This window comes from Marmota monax, unplaced genomic scaffold (genome assembly GCF_021218885.2).
Source record: "Marmota monax isolate L192 unplaced genomic scaffold, Marmota_monax_Labrador192_F-V1.1 WCK01_AAM20220418_F8-fsc00113, whole genome shotgun sequence".
Taxonomy (NCBI): domain Eukaryota; kingdom Metazoa; phylum Chordata; class Mammalia; order Rodentia; family Sciuridae; genus Marmota; species Marmota monax.
Genome location: NW_026694479.1, coordinates 1,294,321 through 1,311,682, shown reverse-complemented (window position 1 = coordinate 1,311,682; position 17,362 = coordinate 1,294,321). Strand labels below are relative to the sequence as shown.

Sequence of the window (17,362 nt, the reverse complement as noted above, 5' to 3'; positions counted from 1 at the left end):
AAATATTTGGAGCCTTAGTTTTTACAATTACTGTAATTTGATGAAACAGGAAATACTTGAGTTTTGCTTCTTTTTTGATATATGATTTTAATTGTTCGGTATAGCATTTCCTTAAATTGCAGGAAGCCGCGTGTTGGAAAAAGGATCCAGCCTTTAAAATCCATCTGTGTTACAGTGTGGTTTTTCATTGGCTTGGGAAGCAGCTCTGTGGTGACCTGCAAACAGAATTGAGAAAAAGAAAACTTTCAAGATTGATTAGTCTGAAGGAGGCGTATGGATTTAACTCTAAATCTCATGCACCATCTGTATAAATGCGCTGGGGAAGGCGTTTTAGTCATCTGGATAAATTTGTCTTCTAGTTTACATGCACATATATTCATAATAACTTATTAACAAGATAACCTAAAAATTGGGGATATTCTAGCAATAGAAAGACTGACATGAACTTCATTCAGACCACATAAACCACAGTGAACAAGAGAAGCTTTAAGTTTAGTTACTGCTCACATTAGGCATGATAGAAATATGGTGGATAGGGCAGAAAAAAAAATCCTGGTCTAGAAATCCTAAGACTGCAATTCTAGTTCTTTGACCTCTGTATGACTTTGGACAAGTTGCTTCTGTCTCAGAACTTTGGGTTTTTCATTTTAACTTCTGAAAATAATCCCTGCCTTCCCTGCTTTGCTTATAAGGCTCAATAAATTGTAAAGTCCTGTGTTAGGTTTTTGTCACTATAATAAATACCTGAGATAATCAACTTATAAATATAAAAGATTTATTTTGGCTCATAGTTTTGGAGCCAAAGGATCAATTGGTTCTGTTGCTTTGGGGCCTGAGCCGAGGTGTCACATCACAGTGAAAGTACATGGTAGAACAAAACCTGGTCACCTCATGGCCAGGAAGGTCACCAGAGGGCATAGGGGCATGCCCTCAATGACCTAAAGACCTCCCCACCTCTTCAAGTTTCCACCACCTCCCAATCCTGCCTCACTGTTGTCTAAGGCTCCAACACATGGGTCTTTGGGGACATATAAGATCCTAACCACAGAAAGTCCTATGCAAACATAAGGCAATATTTATTTTTCCCTGAGACACAAGAATTCTTACCGATTCGTGGCTGTGCAGGATATTAGAGAAGATGAAGTAGACATAACATTTGTTCCTTTACTATCCTAAATCTACTTTATAAATCCATGGCATCTGATGCCCCTCTGCTAGGAACATAGCACCGAAGGGGGCCTAACACTAGCACATCATGGCACACATTTATCAAGGCTCTACTGGAGTTTTGAGATGAAACTCGATTCACTGCTTCTGCTGCCAGGTGGGGTCTGCACAAGCTGTAGGCCTCTGTAGTCGAGAAATGTTGCAACTCTTAATGGCAGGCCATGCCCCCGACCCCGGCAGCTCACTATCAATTTCTTCTTCTTTCAGAGTTCTTGTCTCATGAATTTGAAGAATGAAATCCACAGACCAGGAGGAGTGAGTGTAAGAGTAGGATCTATTGAAGAATAGACACAGGACCAGAAAAACCCATAGCAGGTTTTCTTCCGCGCAGTGTGCTAGTCTGAGGGTTTAAGCACCTGGGTCACTGCTATTGGTTTAAACTTAATGCCAATAAGGGTTTGTAAACATGCTATTAGTCCAAATTTATGCTAATTAGAATTTGGAAATACTAACACTATTGACCAACTCCCCAGTCCTGACTTCTGGTCAGGTGTCACACTTCTGTCCTGTCTCAGCAGGTCAGGAATGGGAGGTGAAGGCTGTCTAGTGGTCTATGCTTGCAGGTTCTGGGCTGCTGTGCTGCAGGTAGCAGGCTTTTGCAGCACGTGTGTTTACCACATCTAGGCCTGGCCACAGAAGGATGACAGGCCGTAGCACCTTGGCTTGCAGCACCTCAGGACCGCTAGGCCTGCATGGTGGGATCCACGCATGTTGCAGGCCGCGCTTGCTGCCCCCCAGCCACTCCAACCCACCCAGGCGGCCATTCCACCTCTCCATTGCTCTGCTGCCTCTTCTCCACAAGGCCTAGTAGGCCAGCTGCCAGGCTTTGCAGCCTGGGAGCCATGTCACTATTTTTTGAAATGCACCAGGCATAAAATGATTAATTATGTGACATCTTCCCTGGCCATCCCATTTTGAATCACAAATGGCATTATTTTCAGTCTTAGGCAGTGGTGTTGCTTTCTTCCATCACACATATTACCATTGTATACTCTATACAATTTGCTAAGTAATGGCTTTAATGGTCTCCTCCCATTAGAGTGGACTCCTTCATGATGGAGGATTTTGTTCTTGTGGATGTTTATAGAGTTTTGCTTTTAAATTTTTGTTTTCCAGTACTTATAACCATAGCAGGTGCCCTGTGAACATTAGATCAATAAACTAAACAGCCTTTGTTCTTGAGGAGATCATGAGCCAGGAGGAGGGCAGGCAGATATTTTTCTATGGCATTACCTTGTGCACCGAGATAATAGGAAGAACATCTATTGTTGTATAAGCAAATCAAGGACTTTTAATTGCAGGGAAATGGAGTGCAAAGAAAGGAAGATGGAAAATCTTTGGAGAACTGACCTTATTTTATGTCTTGGAGGATGAATGAGGGTTTTTGAGGAGACCCAGGAGGCACTAAGCATCCCATGTAAACAGGGCAGAGCTTCCAAGAAGGCTTGAGATGGGAAATGACAACTGTTGAGGAATGGACATTGCTCGGTGCTTTTATACATTGCAGCAAGTGCCCAAGATGATTCTTTGGGGCATAGGGGGATGATGTGAGAACTTTATTTGTAGTGATTTTTTTTTTAAAAAATAAAACTAGAAAATAAATGGAAGCCTTAAAAATTGATACCAGAATGGATGCTGGGTGGGTCAGTTTTGTGGCTGCATGTTCCACAGGGGAGTCTGGCAGTATCACTAGGTGGAGGCGATTTCTGTGTGGTCCAAATGCTGTGTTTTACTTTAGCATATTACTTCCTAATGCACTTTATCTGCTCATTAAATGGGATTTGCAGCTCCCATAATTTTCATGATTTTGTAATGAGTAGGAGGGTAACCATGAAAAAATACTTTCTACCACACAAAAGTCCACTAATGTGGCAAAGTACGTTAAGGCCCTGTTCAAATGAGATACACATCATTTACAAGGATGACAGCTACATTTTTGTGTACTTGCCTGCAGTCTGGCTGGGCACAAATCACAAGCCGCCACAAAGCACCTGTATCTTCAAACAGGAAACTTTATTGCCCGAACTCCACCAACACTCCACGCACACTCCCCGGGAACTCTCCCGAACGCCACCCACGTGGCTCCTCCAGCAACACACCACACACCAACCAGAACTCTCCCCGGGAACTCTCCGGGAACACCACCTGGCTGCGCTTGCACTCACTCTCGGAACCCCGTGAGAACTCAATGGGAACTCCAGGGCGCCCAACCGAGGCACCAAGAGCCATCCTATTACTGGACAGTAAAAGTCTAATATACAATTGAATCAATCCAACATCATCTTAATGGCTCATCTCTCAACCATTACTTCTGGCAAAATGCCAGGGGCCATTCCGACTGGCTGTGGCTCTCAGCATGTACTGTTTTGAATGCAAACAAATTGGTACTGTCATGATCATCTGAGGAACCCAGCTTTGTGATGTTAGGTAGAGTTTGGGGGTCAATAGAAGGAGTGGTGTGAAGAAGTTCATGAAGATGTCATGGTGACGGTGCCCTTCTACCTCCTGAAGTTTGACAGTAGAAGCAAAAGTTAACCACTTGTTATTTACACTGTAAGCCTGAGATGCACATGGAAAATTTAAAAATGTACTTAATGGATTGTTAAAATTGTCAGCCATGTAAATCAGGCAACTTAATTTCTACTCCCCCGCCCCCAACTTGTCAAGTTTGGTGACTCCAATCAAGTATTGTTTCATTCAGAGGCTTATTGAATTTCATGAGAAGAAACCTGGTATTTGTCTACTTGGGGTTTAGATAGACATGGGGTTTGTTGTCTGGGTGAGAGGCCCTCCTTGCTCCTGACTTTTTTAATGATCATATTTTGGTGTGATCTTTGTCTGTTTGAAGGCTGATGAGTATAACTTTAGATTTGAAATATAGTGGCAGCACATGCTAATTTGTAAAGACAGTGCTTTTGACGGAGACAGTTTGAAAGGCTGGTTGCAAAATTCAACTTATGGGCCACACACTGAGAACATAGTGGACTGGCTTCTTTCAGTTAGGTGAACAGCCAGATTATGGATTCTTCTTATTTTACTTATTTTAGCTATTTTGATGAGAGGCATGAAAGCTTGATAAAAGAGCCTTTTGGATGTTTTCTCAAAGAGGAGGCATAGATTTTATTAAATACCAGCATATGCAGAATAAATACAGATTCTGCTGCTCACATCTGGTAGCAAGGTTTATTGAGCAGAAGTAAGTGGCTTCATTGTGCCCAGCCTTGTCAGAGAAGACGCTTTGGTGTTTCCCAGTATCCCCAAGGGTGTTCACACGTGACTTCTCCCTGAGACTTCTCCAGGCTAGTTAATATAAAAACTGAAATATAAAAACTGATCTTGGCCTTAAACTGTTGATGAACCCAGTGACTGATTCTGAAGTTCCATTCTTTTAATTGAAATGCTTGTTTTGAAGGAAGCATTTTAACAAATAAATTAGGTATATGATTACATGTAGTTTGTCATATATTTTGTTGCAATTTTTAATATTTTCATTTTGTAGCATGGTCTGATTTCATTGAAATTTGTGTTACTTTTTGTGTTGTCTTTGGTAAGCAGAGCTGGTTTTCTGTTTAGGGGCTCCCTCTCCTAGCCCAGTGCCTTGGCTCAGGCCTTTAGGACATAGGAAGGTGACAGAAACACACAGTATGGTGACAGATTGAGTGGAGTGATGGGCATGGGCTGCATGGAGCAAGAGCAGTAAGGGACAAGAGCAGTGGGGATGGTTCCTGGGTTCTTGTCTGGGAAGACTGGATGGTGGGAACGTACTAATCACCACGTCTGGAAACGTGTGCCGAGACCCAGAGGCTGGAAGAGTGACAGGAAGGTGATGAATTTAGTGTAATGAGCAGCTTGAGCTTGATGGTTCATGGAGTATTCAGGGAAGACACACAATTGACAGAAGGAAATAAGGACGTGGGGATCCAGGGGAAAGGTCTGGAATGGTGAGAAATATTTGGAAATCATCCACTAACAGACATTAAAACAAATCAGTGGATGTTGTCAAATTCAGTGGATTGCAAATAGGAAGAAAAGGTGATTGGAGGTAAAACTGAGAACACCTGTACTAAATGTGCAGAGATGTAACCAAAAATAGGAGAGCTAAGTGGAGTTTTAAAAGGAGAGAGTGGAGATGAGCATCAAGCAAGAAACCAAAAGAGGATCCAAGTTCTGAATGGACTTGGCAATGGTCAGATTCTCAGTTCTGTTTACAAGAGGAAAAATGTTAGTATATGTAATTAGGAATTACTTAACACTGAGAAGTACTGTGAGGACAAGGGCCATAGTAGGTAGCATGAATGAGAAGTATTAGAGAGTTCAGGAAAAGGGAGATCAAAATTAAAAAGACTTCCCAGTTTCTATGTGTGGGGTCACCTGTCCATCAAGACTGGCGACCTCTATGACCTGTGTCCTCCCCGACCCTGCCTTTGCCCCAGTGTGCTCAGCAGGCTCTAACTTGGCCGTGCTTCCTGTCCACTCTTCTCCATTCTATGGCTGGAATTCAAATCCAGACTCGCCTCATTTGTTGTACCACCTTGTTTTCTGTATTATTTTCCACACTGTGGCTTGGTAACTTTTTCTTAAACAGCTCTACTGAGGCACAAATTTCATGACAGTTATCATAAAACTCATCCTTTTTGAAGTGTACAGTTTGATGTGTTTTAATAGATTTATGCAATTGGGCATCCATCATCAAAATTCAGTTTTACAGCATTTGCTCCAAACCCAGAGTTCCTTTGTGCCTGTATGCAGCCAGTTCTCACTGGATTAAAAATTTAACTGCATGTCCAATTATGTCCCTCCTTTGCCTAGTAGTCAGTGTACCCCCTTTCCTTTTGCATTATGCTCTGGTGAAGGCCTCAATGTGAGAAACAATAATATTATAAAATAAGTGCCTCCTGAGACTTTAGAAGCCATTAAGAGATGATGGGCTGGTTTTGCTATGCAAAACAAAGCAAGCAATTCCTTTCTTCCTGCCTGTGGCAAGCTCCAGGTCAGAGCAGAGGTGGGCACAGCCTACTTAGCATACGGTGCCCCAAAGTGATGAGACCTCAGGTGGCTGGAGAAAGCCTCACGTGGTGGTGTGCAGGTGTCCCCAATTGGCTTCCATCCTTTCACTGTTCCTCATCCTTTTTTCCCTCTTGCTATTCTTATTCCAGAAAAGCCGCATTTGAATTTTACAAGGTGTCCTAGATACTGTCCCACGCACCACACCCCTGTGCTCTGCTGTTTTCCATGCCAAGCCCTGGTGTAGGGAAATCTGGGTCATCACTGAAGCGTGTCGTGAGGGGACCTTCTTGCCCTATGCAGAGGGGAGCAGGGGACTGTCCTGCACCCAACATAGTTGTACATCTTCAGCCCTGGAAAGGGTAAGGCCTGGACCAGAAGTTCAGCTTTGGGTACATGGATGATTCCAGGCTGTGCAGAGAACTGCTTCCTCTTCTTCAGGTCACAGGTCACAGGTCACAGCAGGTCATAGGTCACAGGACAAGATACCCTTACAGTTATCTTTATGCATCTGGAAATGTTATAAGGTTCAGATTGGACCAGCAAAAGTACAAATGGTCCCATTTACAAATAGGCAGTTAGGATTTGATCAAATGTGAAGTGAGGTTTGAGCCAGGTCTTTAAAATAAATTTAATAATGAAGATTTGGCTTTAATTCAGCTTTAACAATTATTGGTTTATTAAATAAGAGGAGGATGCATTTGAAAATGCAACATTTGCTAATGTATTTAGTATCAAATTGAAAGAGCAATAATGTCAGTGTCTATAAAGTTTTTTTAAAAAAAGACTTAAAACATTTTTCTATGGGTCTTTTAAAAACTCATTTTCTAGTAACATTTGGGTGGAACCTGACCATGTCAGTGTGCCTTTGAGCTTCTCTTTTGTATTTATGATCTGATATTAGGCTTTGTTTTTAAATATAATAAAGGAAGGAACGTGTGCCCCTCCCCCACCCTCCGTGTGTGCAAGTAAGGCTCAAAGAACGATTCAAAAACTCATCCTCTGTACCATGCTCATACAAAGCCACTTCTTGACTGTGACCTTGTTGTTTGAACTCTATTCTTATTAAGTGCATTTGCATCATTGTGTGACAATCAGCCCCATCCATCTCCAGAACTTTTTCTTCTTCCCAAACCGATGCTCTGTAACCATTATCCCTGTCTCTGGCACCTGGTGGGTCTCTTTCTCCTTTGCTTCTCTGAATTTGGCTACTCTGGGATCCTCCTATAAGTGAACTCATACATTTGTCCATTTGGGACCAGTTTATTTCACTTAGCAGAATGGCTTGAAGGTTCCTCCATGTTATAGCATATGTCAGAATTTCCTTCCTTTTGAAGGCTGAATATTGTTCCATTTTATACCCCTGTGTGTGTGAGTACTTGTGTGTGAGTGTGTGTGTGTGTGTGAGTGTATGTGTGTGTGTTGCTGGGGATGGAACCCAGGGCCTCGTGCATTCTAGGCAAGCACTCTACCACTGAGCTACGTCCAGCCCTATACCACTTTTTCTTGATCCATTTATCCATCAGTGGACACTTGGGGTAGTTTTCACTTTTCTAGATTCTTCTTGATCCCTACTGAATGCCATGGCTCCGGAGCACACTCCTGCTGGCCTGCGTTTTATTTTCTTCTTTCTTGTTCTAAGCTAAGTTTATGGAGGCCATGTCTTTAAGCTCTCTGACTTAGCAGCACCCTGGTGTTAGTGGCAACATCCAGGCACATCACTGGGACTTCGCCTGTTTAGTTATGTGATATGAACACGGTTCATGGGTAACCCGAAGGATCTAGAAAAGATTCAGAGTTTTTAAATGCACTTTTTCCTCTTAGAGCTCGATTAGCATTTGGGGGGCTAGGTTTCCAATATACACCAACATTCAAAAGCTCAGAGAGGTCTGGCAGGCCTGTTTTAAATAAAATATTTTCCAAACTTACTTGACAATAAACTCTCTTTTCAAATCACAGCTGTGAACAAGCCTTGGACAAGCATTCCCTGCAGCACAGCTTTGAGAGATGCAGAACTAAATGCACACGTGGGGGTCCACAGGAGGAGAGAGCATCTTCTGGGAAAGACCATAAAGTGCTGGAGCTTTCTGATGAAGTTCTAACTAGGAGTTGCCAAAAACATCTTTCAAATGTGCCCGAGGGACAAAGCCTTGGTCACTACCTTACTGCCTTAGGAGGGCATATGTAGGTGAACATGAATATACGGGTGTAGATATTCATCTTGTAAGAAATCCCCCCCCCCCTGGTTTTCCATCTTACAAGCCTCTGAAAGCCTCCTTCAGGGACTGGCTCTTTTTCTGATGTCCTCTGTTTCATAACCTGGGCCACACAACCACCTTACACCAAGGTGTGTATGTGTATTTTTTTTAAACTTGTTACTCAGTGTATTTATAAAATTAAACTGCTAGTATTTTTTTGGTAATTCATGTTCCAGGAAGAAACAGAAAGATAAATTATTATCAGATTTAGGACTCTGATTTTTATTCAAGAAATATTTGAATCACAAAGTTCCATGCTTATGTAAATGCATACACACTTATTCCTCTTCGCATGCTGAAGTCATGTTACTACATCAAAGCCATGCTTTGCCAGAGAAGAGGCCAGGGGCAGTTTGGTTTCAGTTTCAATGGAATGTACGTGAAAATTCCAATTTGATGAATTTAATGCACTAATGGAAGTTGCTAATATTGTATCCATGACCTTCCTTGTATCTATGCTGCTATGTGTTTGGAAGATTCTGGACTGAGATTGATATTCTCTGGGCTACATGTTCAGGGTCAGTTCTGTTACTTCTTACATTTAAATGCTTACATTTATTTATTTATTTATTTATTTATTTATTTATTTTTTACTCAAATCAACCTTAAAAAAATTACTTCAGTTGTTCAGTTTCTCTCTGATTTAATTTAATCTACAGTTTGTAGTCAGTGTGGATTTTTAATTGTTGGAGGTGGGGAATTCTATATACAGCAAAGGTTGTTTACAGATACTTAGACTATTAATTAATGTTCAGTATACAAATGGTTCAAATTCAAATATCAAGCTTTGCTTTACTTACTAGCTTTCTGTTACTATAAGAAAATACCTGAAATATTAACTTAAAAAGAACAAAAGGGTTTTTTTTTTTGGGGGGGGGGCTCACAGTTTTAGAGGTTTCTAAAATCTGCTTATTTTTAAAATAAGAAAAATAGAAACAATAACTCTTACAGTTTTGACTTTGAAAAGCATTTGATCAACTCAAATTGAAGATTAAATTCCCTTTACTCAACCGTTAGTTTTATTTAGAAACACAATGAAATACATTCCCTTGAATACTTAATTACATCTGTACATTTGATGTATTTTTTTTTTTTTAGAGAGAGAGGGGGGAGAGAGGGAGAGAGAGAGAGAGAGAGAGAGAGAATTTTTTAAATATTTATTTTAAATAATAAATATTAAAAATTAATATTTATTATTTAAATAATAAATATTAAAATAAATAACTAAATTTATTTAGTTTTCGGTGGACACAACATTTTTATTTTATTTTTTTATGTGGTGCTGAGGATCGAACCCTGCGCGCCCCATGCATGCCAGGGGAGCGCGCTACCGCTTGAGCCATATCCCCAGCCCTGATGTATTTAATTTTTTAAAAGTTGTTATTTTTATCAAGGTAAATACACACAATTAACTTATAATTTTAACTATTTTAAGGATATAGTTTAGCAAAATGAAATAAATCCAGAACATCAGCATCTGTCACCACCATCCATCGTCATAATTGTTTCATCTTGTAAGATTAATACTTTCTACTCCTTGACTCCCCACTAGCCCTTCCCCCAGTCCTAACAAACATCATTCTCCTCCGAGTCTCATAATTTTGAGTATTCTGAGTTTTCATATATGTGGAATCATACACTATTAGTTTTTTTTTTAATATATACTTGGAGACATTTAACCACTGAGCCATATCTCCAGCCCTTTTTATTTTTATTTTGTAAATTTATTTTGGGACAGGGTTTCACTAAGTTGCTTAGGGCCTTGCTAAGTTGCTGAGGCTGGTCTTGATCTTGTAATCCTCCTGTCTCAGCCTACTAAGTCACTGGGATTGCGGGCCTGCATGTTTGTCTTTTTTAAAAATATTTTTTAAAATTTTTTAGTTGTAGTTGGACACAAGGCCTTTATTTATTTTATTTTTATATGGTGCTGAGGATCGAACCCAGAGTCTCCCATGTGCTAGGTAAGTGCTCTACCGCCGAGCCACAATCTCAGCCCACCTAATTGTCTTTTTGTGACTTTTTTTAATATTTATTTTTTAGGTGTAGATGGACACAACACAATGTCTTTATTTTTATTGTGGTGCTGAGGATAGAACCCAGGTTCTGCCCGTGCTAAGGGAGCGTTCTACAGCTGAGCCACAACCCCAGCACTTTTTTGTGACTTTTTTCACTTAGCATAATGTCCTCAGGGTTCATCCCTGTTGTAGCATGTGTCAGAATCTCCTTCCTTTTGAAGGCCGAATGATATTCCATTGAATATGTATACTGCATTTTATTTATCCATCCATTGATAAATACTTGGATTGCTTCCACATTTTAGCTGTTGTGAAGAATGCAGTTATGAACATTGGTGTATAAATATCTCTTTGACACCTTGCTTTCAGTTTTTTTTCCACTGTTGTTTTCTGTCTTGTTGTTGACAGTCGCCATCCTAATCGGTGTGAGGTGGTACTTTATTATAGCTTTAATCTGCATTTCTCTAATGATAAGTGATGCTGAGCATTTTTTTATGTGCTTTTTGGCCATTTGTGTCTCTTCTTTGCAGAAATGTCTTCTCAAGTTCTTTGCCATTTTGGAATTGGGTTATTGCATATTTGTTGCTGTGTTAAATTTTAGGCTTCCTGTATATATTCCAGATATCCATCCTTTATTATATTTATGATTGGCAAATATTTTCTTCCATTCTGTGTCTTGCCTTTTTTTCTCTGTTTCTAATGTCTTTTGATGCATACAATTTCAAAATTTTCATTAAGTCGAGTTCATCTGGTTTTTCAAGTCATACTCTTACACATTTAATTTTTAAAAGGCAGTTGATGTATCTGGGAAGGCTTCAACCCAAATCTTCCCCTGTGCTTCACAGGCATTCCTTAGTCACCCCCAGGTATTGCTAGCCCCTGGAGCAATAACTATGAATAAAATAAGAACAAAGAGCAACAATCACTAGAGCAAACTCTTAGGCTCATGGAGTTTACATTTTATTATCCCTTAAATTCATTCAACTGTTACAAACTTCATAAAGTTTTAAGTGAAGAGAATTTCAAAGTTAAAATTCTTACCCCTTTCAATCAAACATTACGACTCTAAAGTCAATAACACAAATGAATTAGAATCGCAAAGCAAATCTCTCATTAGTGTTGCTAATATGTTTGATATATAAATACCATATACACAGATTGTTCTTAAGCCTGATTCAAGAATATTATTCTATAAAATCAATTTGTTTTATCATTTATTTATTTAATGCTAAACTTTTCTATTACTGAATACTGGGGTTGCAAAACTGAATGTGCTTGATGGACACTTAATGCCCCACATACATGACTGGCTCAGGTAGACGGAGAAAGATGAGGATGTGGGGGTTACAAATGACCAAAGTGAATCTTTTCCACATCACAGATGGACACAATAAGTTTTAACAGTGGCTACACATGTCCAGTCTCTTCAGATAGGGCTCATTTCACAATATACTACTTGCCAGATGAAAACCTTCTATTCATAACCATTCAAAATGTCTGATTCAGTGAATAAATTACCTAACTGCCCTTCCTCTCCTACTTTACCCTCTGATGTGATTTAACAAACACAGCATATGACTGTCAAATTCTCCTGTGTCAGGTTGTTTGGCCTTGACCACTGGATGATATGGCTGTCCTCCTAGGTCTGCTTTCAAAAGTGGCTCAATGAAGCTGTAGCCCTCCTCCCCAAATATCCATCAACCCACCCCCAGTTTTTCATATGAACAAGTTAAAATTTTTCAATTTCAAGTCAAATGTGATTCAAACTTACTTTCTGGGAAATTCCTAGCTGATTCCTCCCTTCAAACAGACCCCCTTCTCTAAGCCCTTTCTATATAGAAATTCTAAAACTATTGCTGTTTCTTTGGTTTAAACTCTTTGGTGGTTCACATTACACCAGGAACAGAGTACAAACCTCTAACATGGCCTGCAAGTCCTTGCATGATCTGGCTCTCCCCTCCCTCATGACTTCATCACACACCTCTCTTTCACTCCAATTCCAGCCACACTGGCCTTCTTTCATTTCTTCCAACAGAAGCTGACTCTTTCCAACCTCAGGGCCTTTGCATGGGCTGTTCCCATGTTTTCAAACATCATTTCCCAAACTCTTTGCTTAGGTAGCCCCTTATGCTGTAGGTATCATCAGCTCAACCATAATTTCCCACAGAGGTCATTTTTTTTTTCTTCACAGAACTTATTGTATCTCTCAGCACTCATCACGGTGCTAGCTAGCATTTACAAGAGTCAAGAATTATTTGTTCAATGAATGAATATCACAGTTGCCAAAGGTATCACCATTAGCCTTAAATCAAACTATTATAGTCATTCATGTAACCATTTTTGATTCATGGGAGGTACTTACTGTTGAATAGAGATCTCTAAAGGTCAGTATCTTCTGCATTCATTAATACAATTATTTTTATTTTCCTTTTGGTTCTTTACACATTTAGCCTATAGCTTCTAAAGCGGTAGTCTTTAGGCTCTTAGCAGTTCTTTTACATTAAAGGAGACTTTTAGCAAAATTCTAACTTAAAAAAAATGTCACTAAGCATTAGCTGATTGGTTTACAGTTGGTAATAAATACTGATTAGTGTAAATATAAGATCCATAAGAGACTTAGTGGTCATTTATTTACCCCTGGTATCCCAAGGGCGAGATCATACTGGCCGCAGATTACAGAGGGCAGCCTTGGCATACTGAACGATGGACGCTCTAGTTCTAGATTCTGTAATGCCTCTGCCTGGTTTTCCAAGAATCTTGTTTCTCTCCCAAAGAAGTCAACCCTTGGAATAGCACCAGATTGTGCTAGAACTTCCTGAACATTAACCATTTAAAATCTGCTGGCGTTTCCACGGTTATCAGCCTAAAGAGCATATCCCTAGATTTAATATCCCTGTCCCCTGTCTTTGCATCTTGGCACCTGTGACTGTGACACAACAGCATAAAAAAGATTTTGAACGTTGCGTTGTCACAGGTGGAAAAAGAATGCCCAAACGTGAAATAAAATACAATGTTAAAAGGGAAAATATTTATTTTTGTTGTCTACAGCTCGAAAGCATTTTTTTTTTGAAAGCCAAATAGGGGCGGTCTGGAAAAAATGGCAGTAGGCGGATCGTGGTTGGGGTTCGCAGCAATGTGGCCAGGCGCCTTTAACTCGGCGTGACCTCGGCGTCCCGGGCCCAGCGCCCCGGCCCGGGCGGCGCATCGCCCCCTCCTCCCCTCGCGCGCCGCGCGCATTGTTGTCCTATAGCGATTGGTTGTTGGGCCAGAAACAGCTGTGCAGAGCCGTGGGTGTGCAGGGGCTGTGGACCTGAGTGCAGCCCAGGCGCCTGGCAGTGACTTACGCAGGGGATCCTGGGGGAGAGAGAGGGAGCCGAGGCCACTTGCACTGCGTTTCCCGGCGGCGTCCACCCAGGCCTGCGCGTCTGCCGCGGTCGGAGGAGCTCGCGCTGGCGCCCCCTCCCTCTGGCTCTGGCTCACTTCGGGGTTGGCGCAGGTGGGCAAGGCAGGGCACCGCAGCTCTCCGATTCCCACGAAGCCTCGCTTTCTCGGCCAGGGGGAGGGACCATCCTAAAAATATGTAAATATCCAAGCGCTGTCTTAGGCTGGGGCGCCAGCCAAGGTCCCAGCGCCGCCTCGGGGTGTTTTACATGAAAATGAGAAGCCTGTCAGGATCGGCGGCGCTTCACTCGGGGCAGCTCGGTGATTAGCAGGAGACTGGGCGGCTGTCCTGCTTCCTGCCCTTCCACACCCGTTCTGCGTGCCCGCTTCTGAGCCGCGGTGCCGACGCGCGGGGTCGATCGGCGGGCTCGGCATCCTTGGCAGCCATGGCTCCCGTCGCCGCCTGGGCCAGTAAGTAGGAGCACGCATGTGGAGGGGGGCACACGCGTGTCGCCGCCGCACACACCCACCCACCCACTCACCCACACCCACACGCGCGCACACCACCCGGAGCCTCGGAAGGAGGAAGATTGACGAGGCGCCGCAGTCGTCGGGACAACTGGGCTCTTCCTGGATTCCGCAGGAGCCCGCCTGCCTTGCCGCAGCTGCTGTCTGCAGAGCCTGCCGCGATCCCTGTGCTCACGCGCCCCCCATTCGAACCACGGGAATGAGGACTGCCTCCCAGGGACTGCAGGGGAGGCCGAGCCAGCCTACGCCGGGGACTGCGGGCCGCACGGCTGATAGGCCCGGGGGGACACGACTTGGACACTGTCATCCCCACGCCTCGCGCTGAGCCGCCGGACGCGGTGGGGCTGCGGCCGCCCCTCCGGCTTCCCGGGAGCCGGATCCCGGGTCAGCCTCGGAGGCCTGGGCTTCCTCATTTGTTTGGGTCTTTTGTGCCCTGGCTCACAGTTGGCTAAGCACTCCTGCGCTGAATCGGGCCATTGTCTGCGCTCCCATTGCTTTCACGCTGCAAGTCTCGGCGCCCCCACCCCGCCCGCCCCCTCCCCGCCTCCTCCTGGCCAGGGAGCCTCCTAACGTGCCTTTCCCCCCAGGAATCTGGAAGCTATAAGCCGGGCGGATTGCAAATGAAGTGTAATGCATTGTGGGACGTGTGTAAAATCGGAGCCTTCGCCGTGGGGGTGTGGGGGGGCGTGGGGAGGGCCGGACCCGCCGCTGGCGGTGTAGACGCCGACGAGGAGGGGCTGGGAAAATGTGCGCAGAGTCCGCCCGGGTCGTGCCCGCCTTAGACGGATGAAGCAGCGCGCTGCGCCCCGGCGCTGAGGCCCCGAGGATCGGGGCAGCAGGTCGCCCTCCCCACCATGAAGAAGACCCGGAGCACAACCTTGCGGCGAGCCTGGCCTAGCTCGGATTTCTCGGACCGGGCCTCGGACCGCATGAGGTCCCGCAGCGAGAAGGACTACCGCCTGCACAAGCGCTTCCCCGCGGCCTTCGCGCCCCAGGCTTCGCGGGGCTACATGACATCAGGTTGGTAACCGCGTTTCTGCCCCCGGGCCGGGTTCGCGGGGCGTGCTCGGGTGCGCTGCCGCCGGGGTCCTTGGAGCAGAGGACCGGCGGTGATGGATGCGATAAGTTATGGGGAAAGCAGGGAAAAATTAGCTCACATCCACCATTTTGTACCTCCGCAAGATCCACAGCAGGCCCTCTCAATATGGGGTTTGGGAGCTATTAGTTAGGTAAAATCCGGGAGGGGGGACGAGCCGGGCGTTTTGGCTGCAGGGAGATAAATGACTGCAAGCTCCGGCGCTGCAGCCTCCTTGAGCTTTGTGAAACAGCCTGCGTCCAGTGTTGCCCGCAGGACCAGGCTGGCTTGCTCCTGCAATTGTGGTCAGTTACCTTAGTGGGTATTTAAACGGCCCCCTTTTCTTAAAAGGGAACAGGTTCGATGCGCCGTTCTGGATGGTTCGAGTCGGGAGAGATCCCTGCATACATACATCCCAGGCTTCTCCGAATTGCACGCAGGGAACTATGTTGGAGCTCATTGAATGCATTCTGTGGGGTAATGGTGTGTATGCGGATTGAATACTCACATGATTCTGCGTGGATTTAACATATGTTGCTTTGAATTAGGTTGCATGGAAAGAATGGAGGCAGTATCCTGTATTTGCATGTCAGACAGAAAGGACAAACAAAACGGTAAATGGAAGTGAAGGCTTCAAAATAGGTTTCATCTTAAAATGCCATGCGTTAAAAGCCTTTCTGAATGAGTTGGTTCTTTGGAAATAAGGCGGAATGGCTTTGGTTCGTGATTTGGGAACCCAAGGATAATATACTTGAAATGCTGAAGGAGGAAAATCCTGGAAATCTTTCTTTGCTCTCTCCTTACTTGTTGTTAACCTTATATGTAAGGATGTGTAAGATACCATTTTTTATGTATTTTTTTTCATGCTGAAAAGAATCAATTTGCTTCTAAACACAGTGTAATGGAAAAATCAGAATTTTATTTTAAACCACATATTATACCATTCTAAGCTCTGTCTTAAGTGGGAAGATTGTTTTAAGCTTGTGGTTGATACTTATAGTCAAGCTTTCCTATCTTTCTCTTAAAACAGCAAGTCCTTTTAAACTGGGATCAGCATCTCATGCTTTAAAAATGTCTTGTGACCACATTTCCATGCATATAAAACCTAAATAAAACAACTATCTTTTTTATTGCAAAATCAGGCTACATAAGGATGTTGTAGTATTTTGGCAGTAAGGCTCCCTTGATTTTCTCTTTCATGAAAAGCCAAATTTGTAAAGGAAGTGACAACTACAGTTTATAATTCTGTAATTTGAAAGTCACTGCTGTGGTTGCTGTATTCTTCAGACTTGTGACAGAAAAAATTGAAATACACCTAGATCCAAATCTAACCTCAAAACACAAATGTACATAAGCCCAAGTCTGCACTGAGTGTTCAGATAATCCTGGCTTTCATATTCTTAGGGTTTGAATGTCTTCATTCCACATTTAGCAGGCCCCTCTTTTCTGCCTCCCTAAGGAAAGATTTAATTGTGAAGGTATAGGAGGGCAGGTGGCCATAATTTCTTCAGCAAACCTGCAAGACTCCAATAATCTCAAGCTCATTCCCAAGGAGACAATTTTTTGTCTATTTCGGCCTTGCTTCATTATTATCATCACATTTATAGTCTTTGCAGAAGAACTTCTCTACTATTGCCAATGCTACAAGACATTTTTGAGGAATGAGGCTTTTAATTTTATAGGATTTCATTTCTTGGCCTCCAGAAGGTAAGATGGTCTTATAGTGATAAGGAAAGGTAACTTGTTTCAGGTTGGTGGTGTTTTGCCCAGATTGTGTTCAATTACAGACCACAAGAAGAGCTGTGTCATTCATTCAGCATTTTGTGGAGTGCCTCCTCAAGGCAGAGTGTCTTCCTGATTCTCATGGGTTACAG

At 43.2% G+C, this 17,362-nt stretch overlaps 1 protein-coding gene across 6 annotated transcripts in view; it reads left to right on the top strand.

The window, feature by feature from the left end:
• Positions 1-17,362, top strand: part of Stox2 (storkhead box 2) — a 221,719-nt gene that overhangs the window by 98,133 nt on the left and 106,224 nt on the right. Inside the window, exon 1 of one of the 6 annotated variants that reach the window (XM_046419057.2) lies at positions 15,116-15,433. The exons of the other annotated variants lie outside the window; for them this stretch is intronic. Coding sequence (XP_046275013.1) covers positions 15,268-15,433 — 166 coding nt within the window. The 5' untranslated portion in view covers positions 15,116-15,267. Of the gene's footprint in view, positions 1-15,115; positions 15,434-17,362 lie in introns of those variants that run through there. 6 annotated transcript variants of the gene reach the window in all.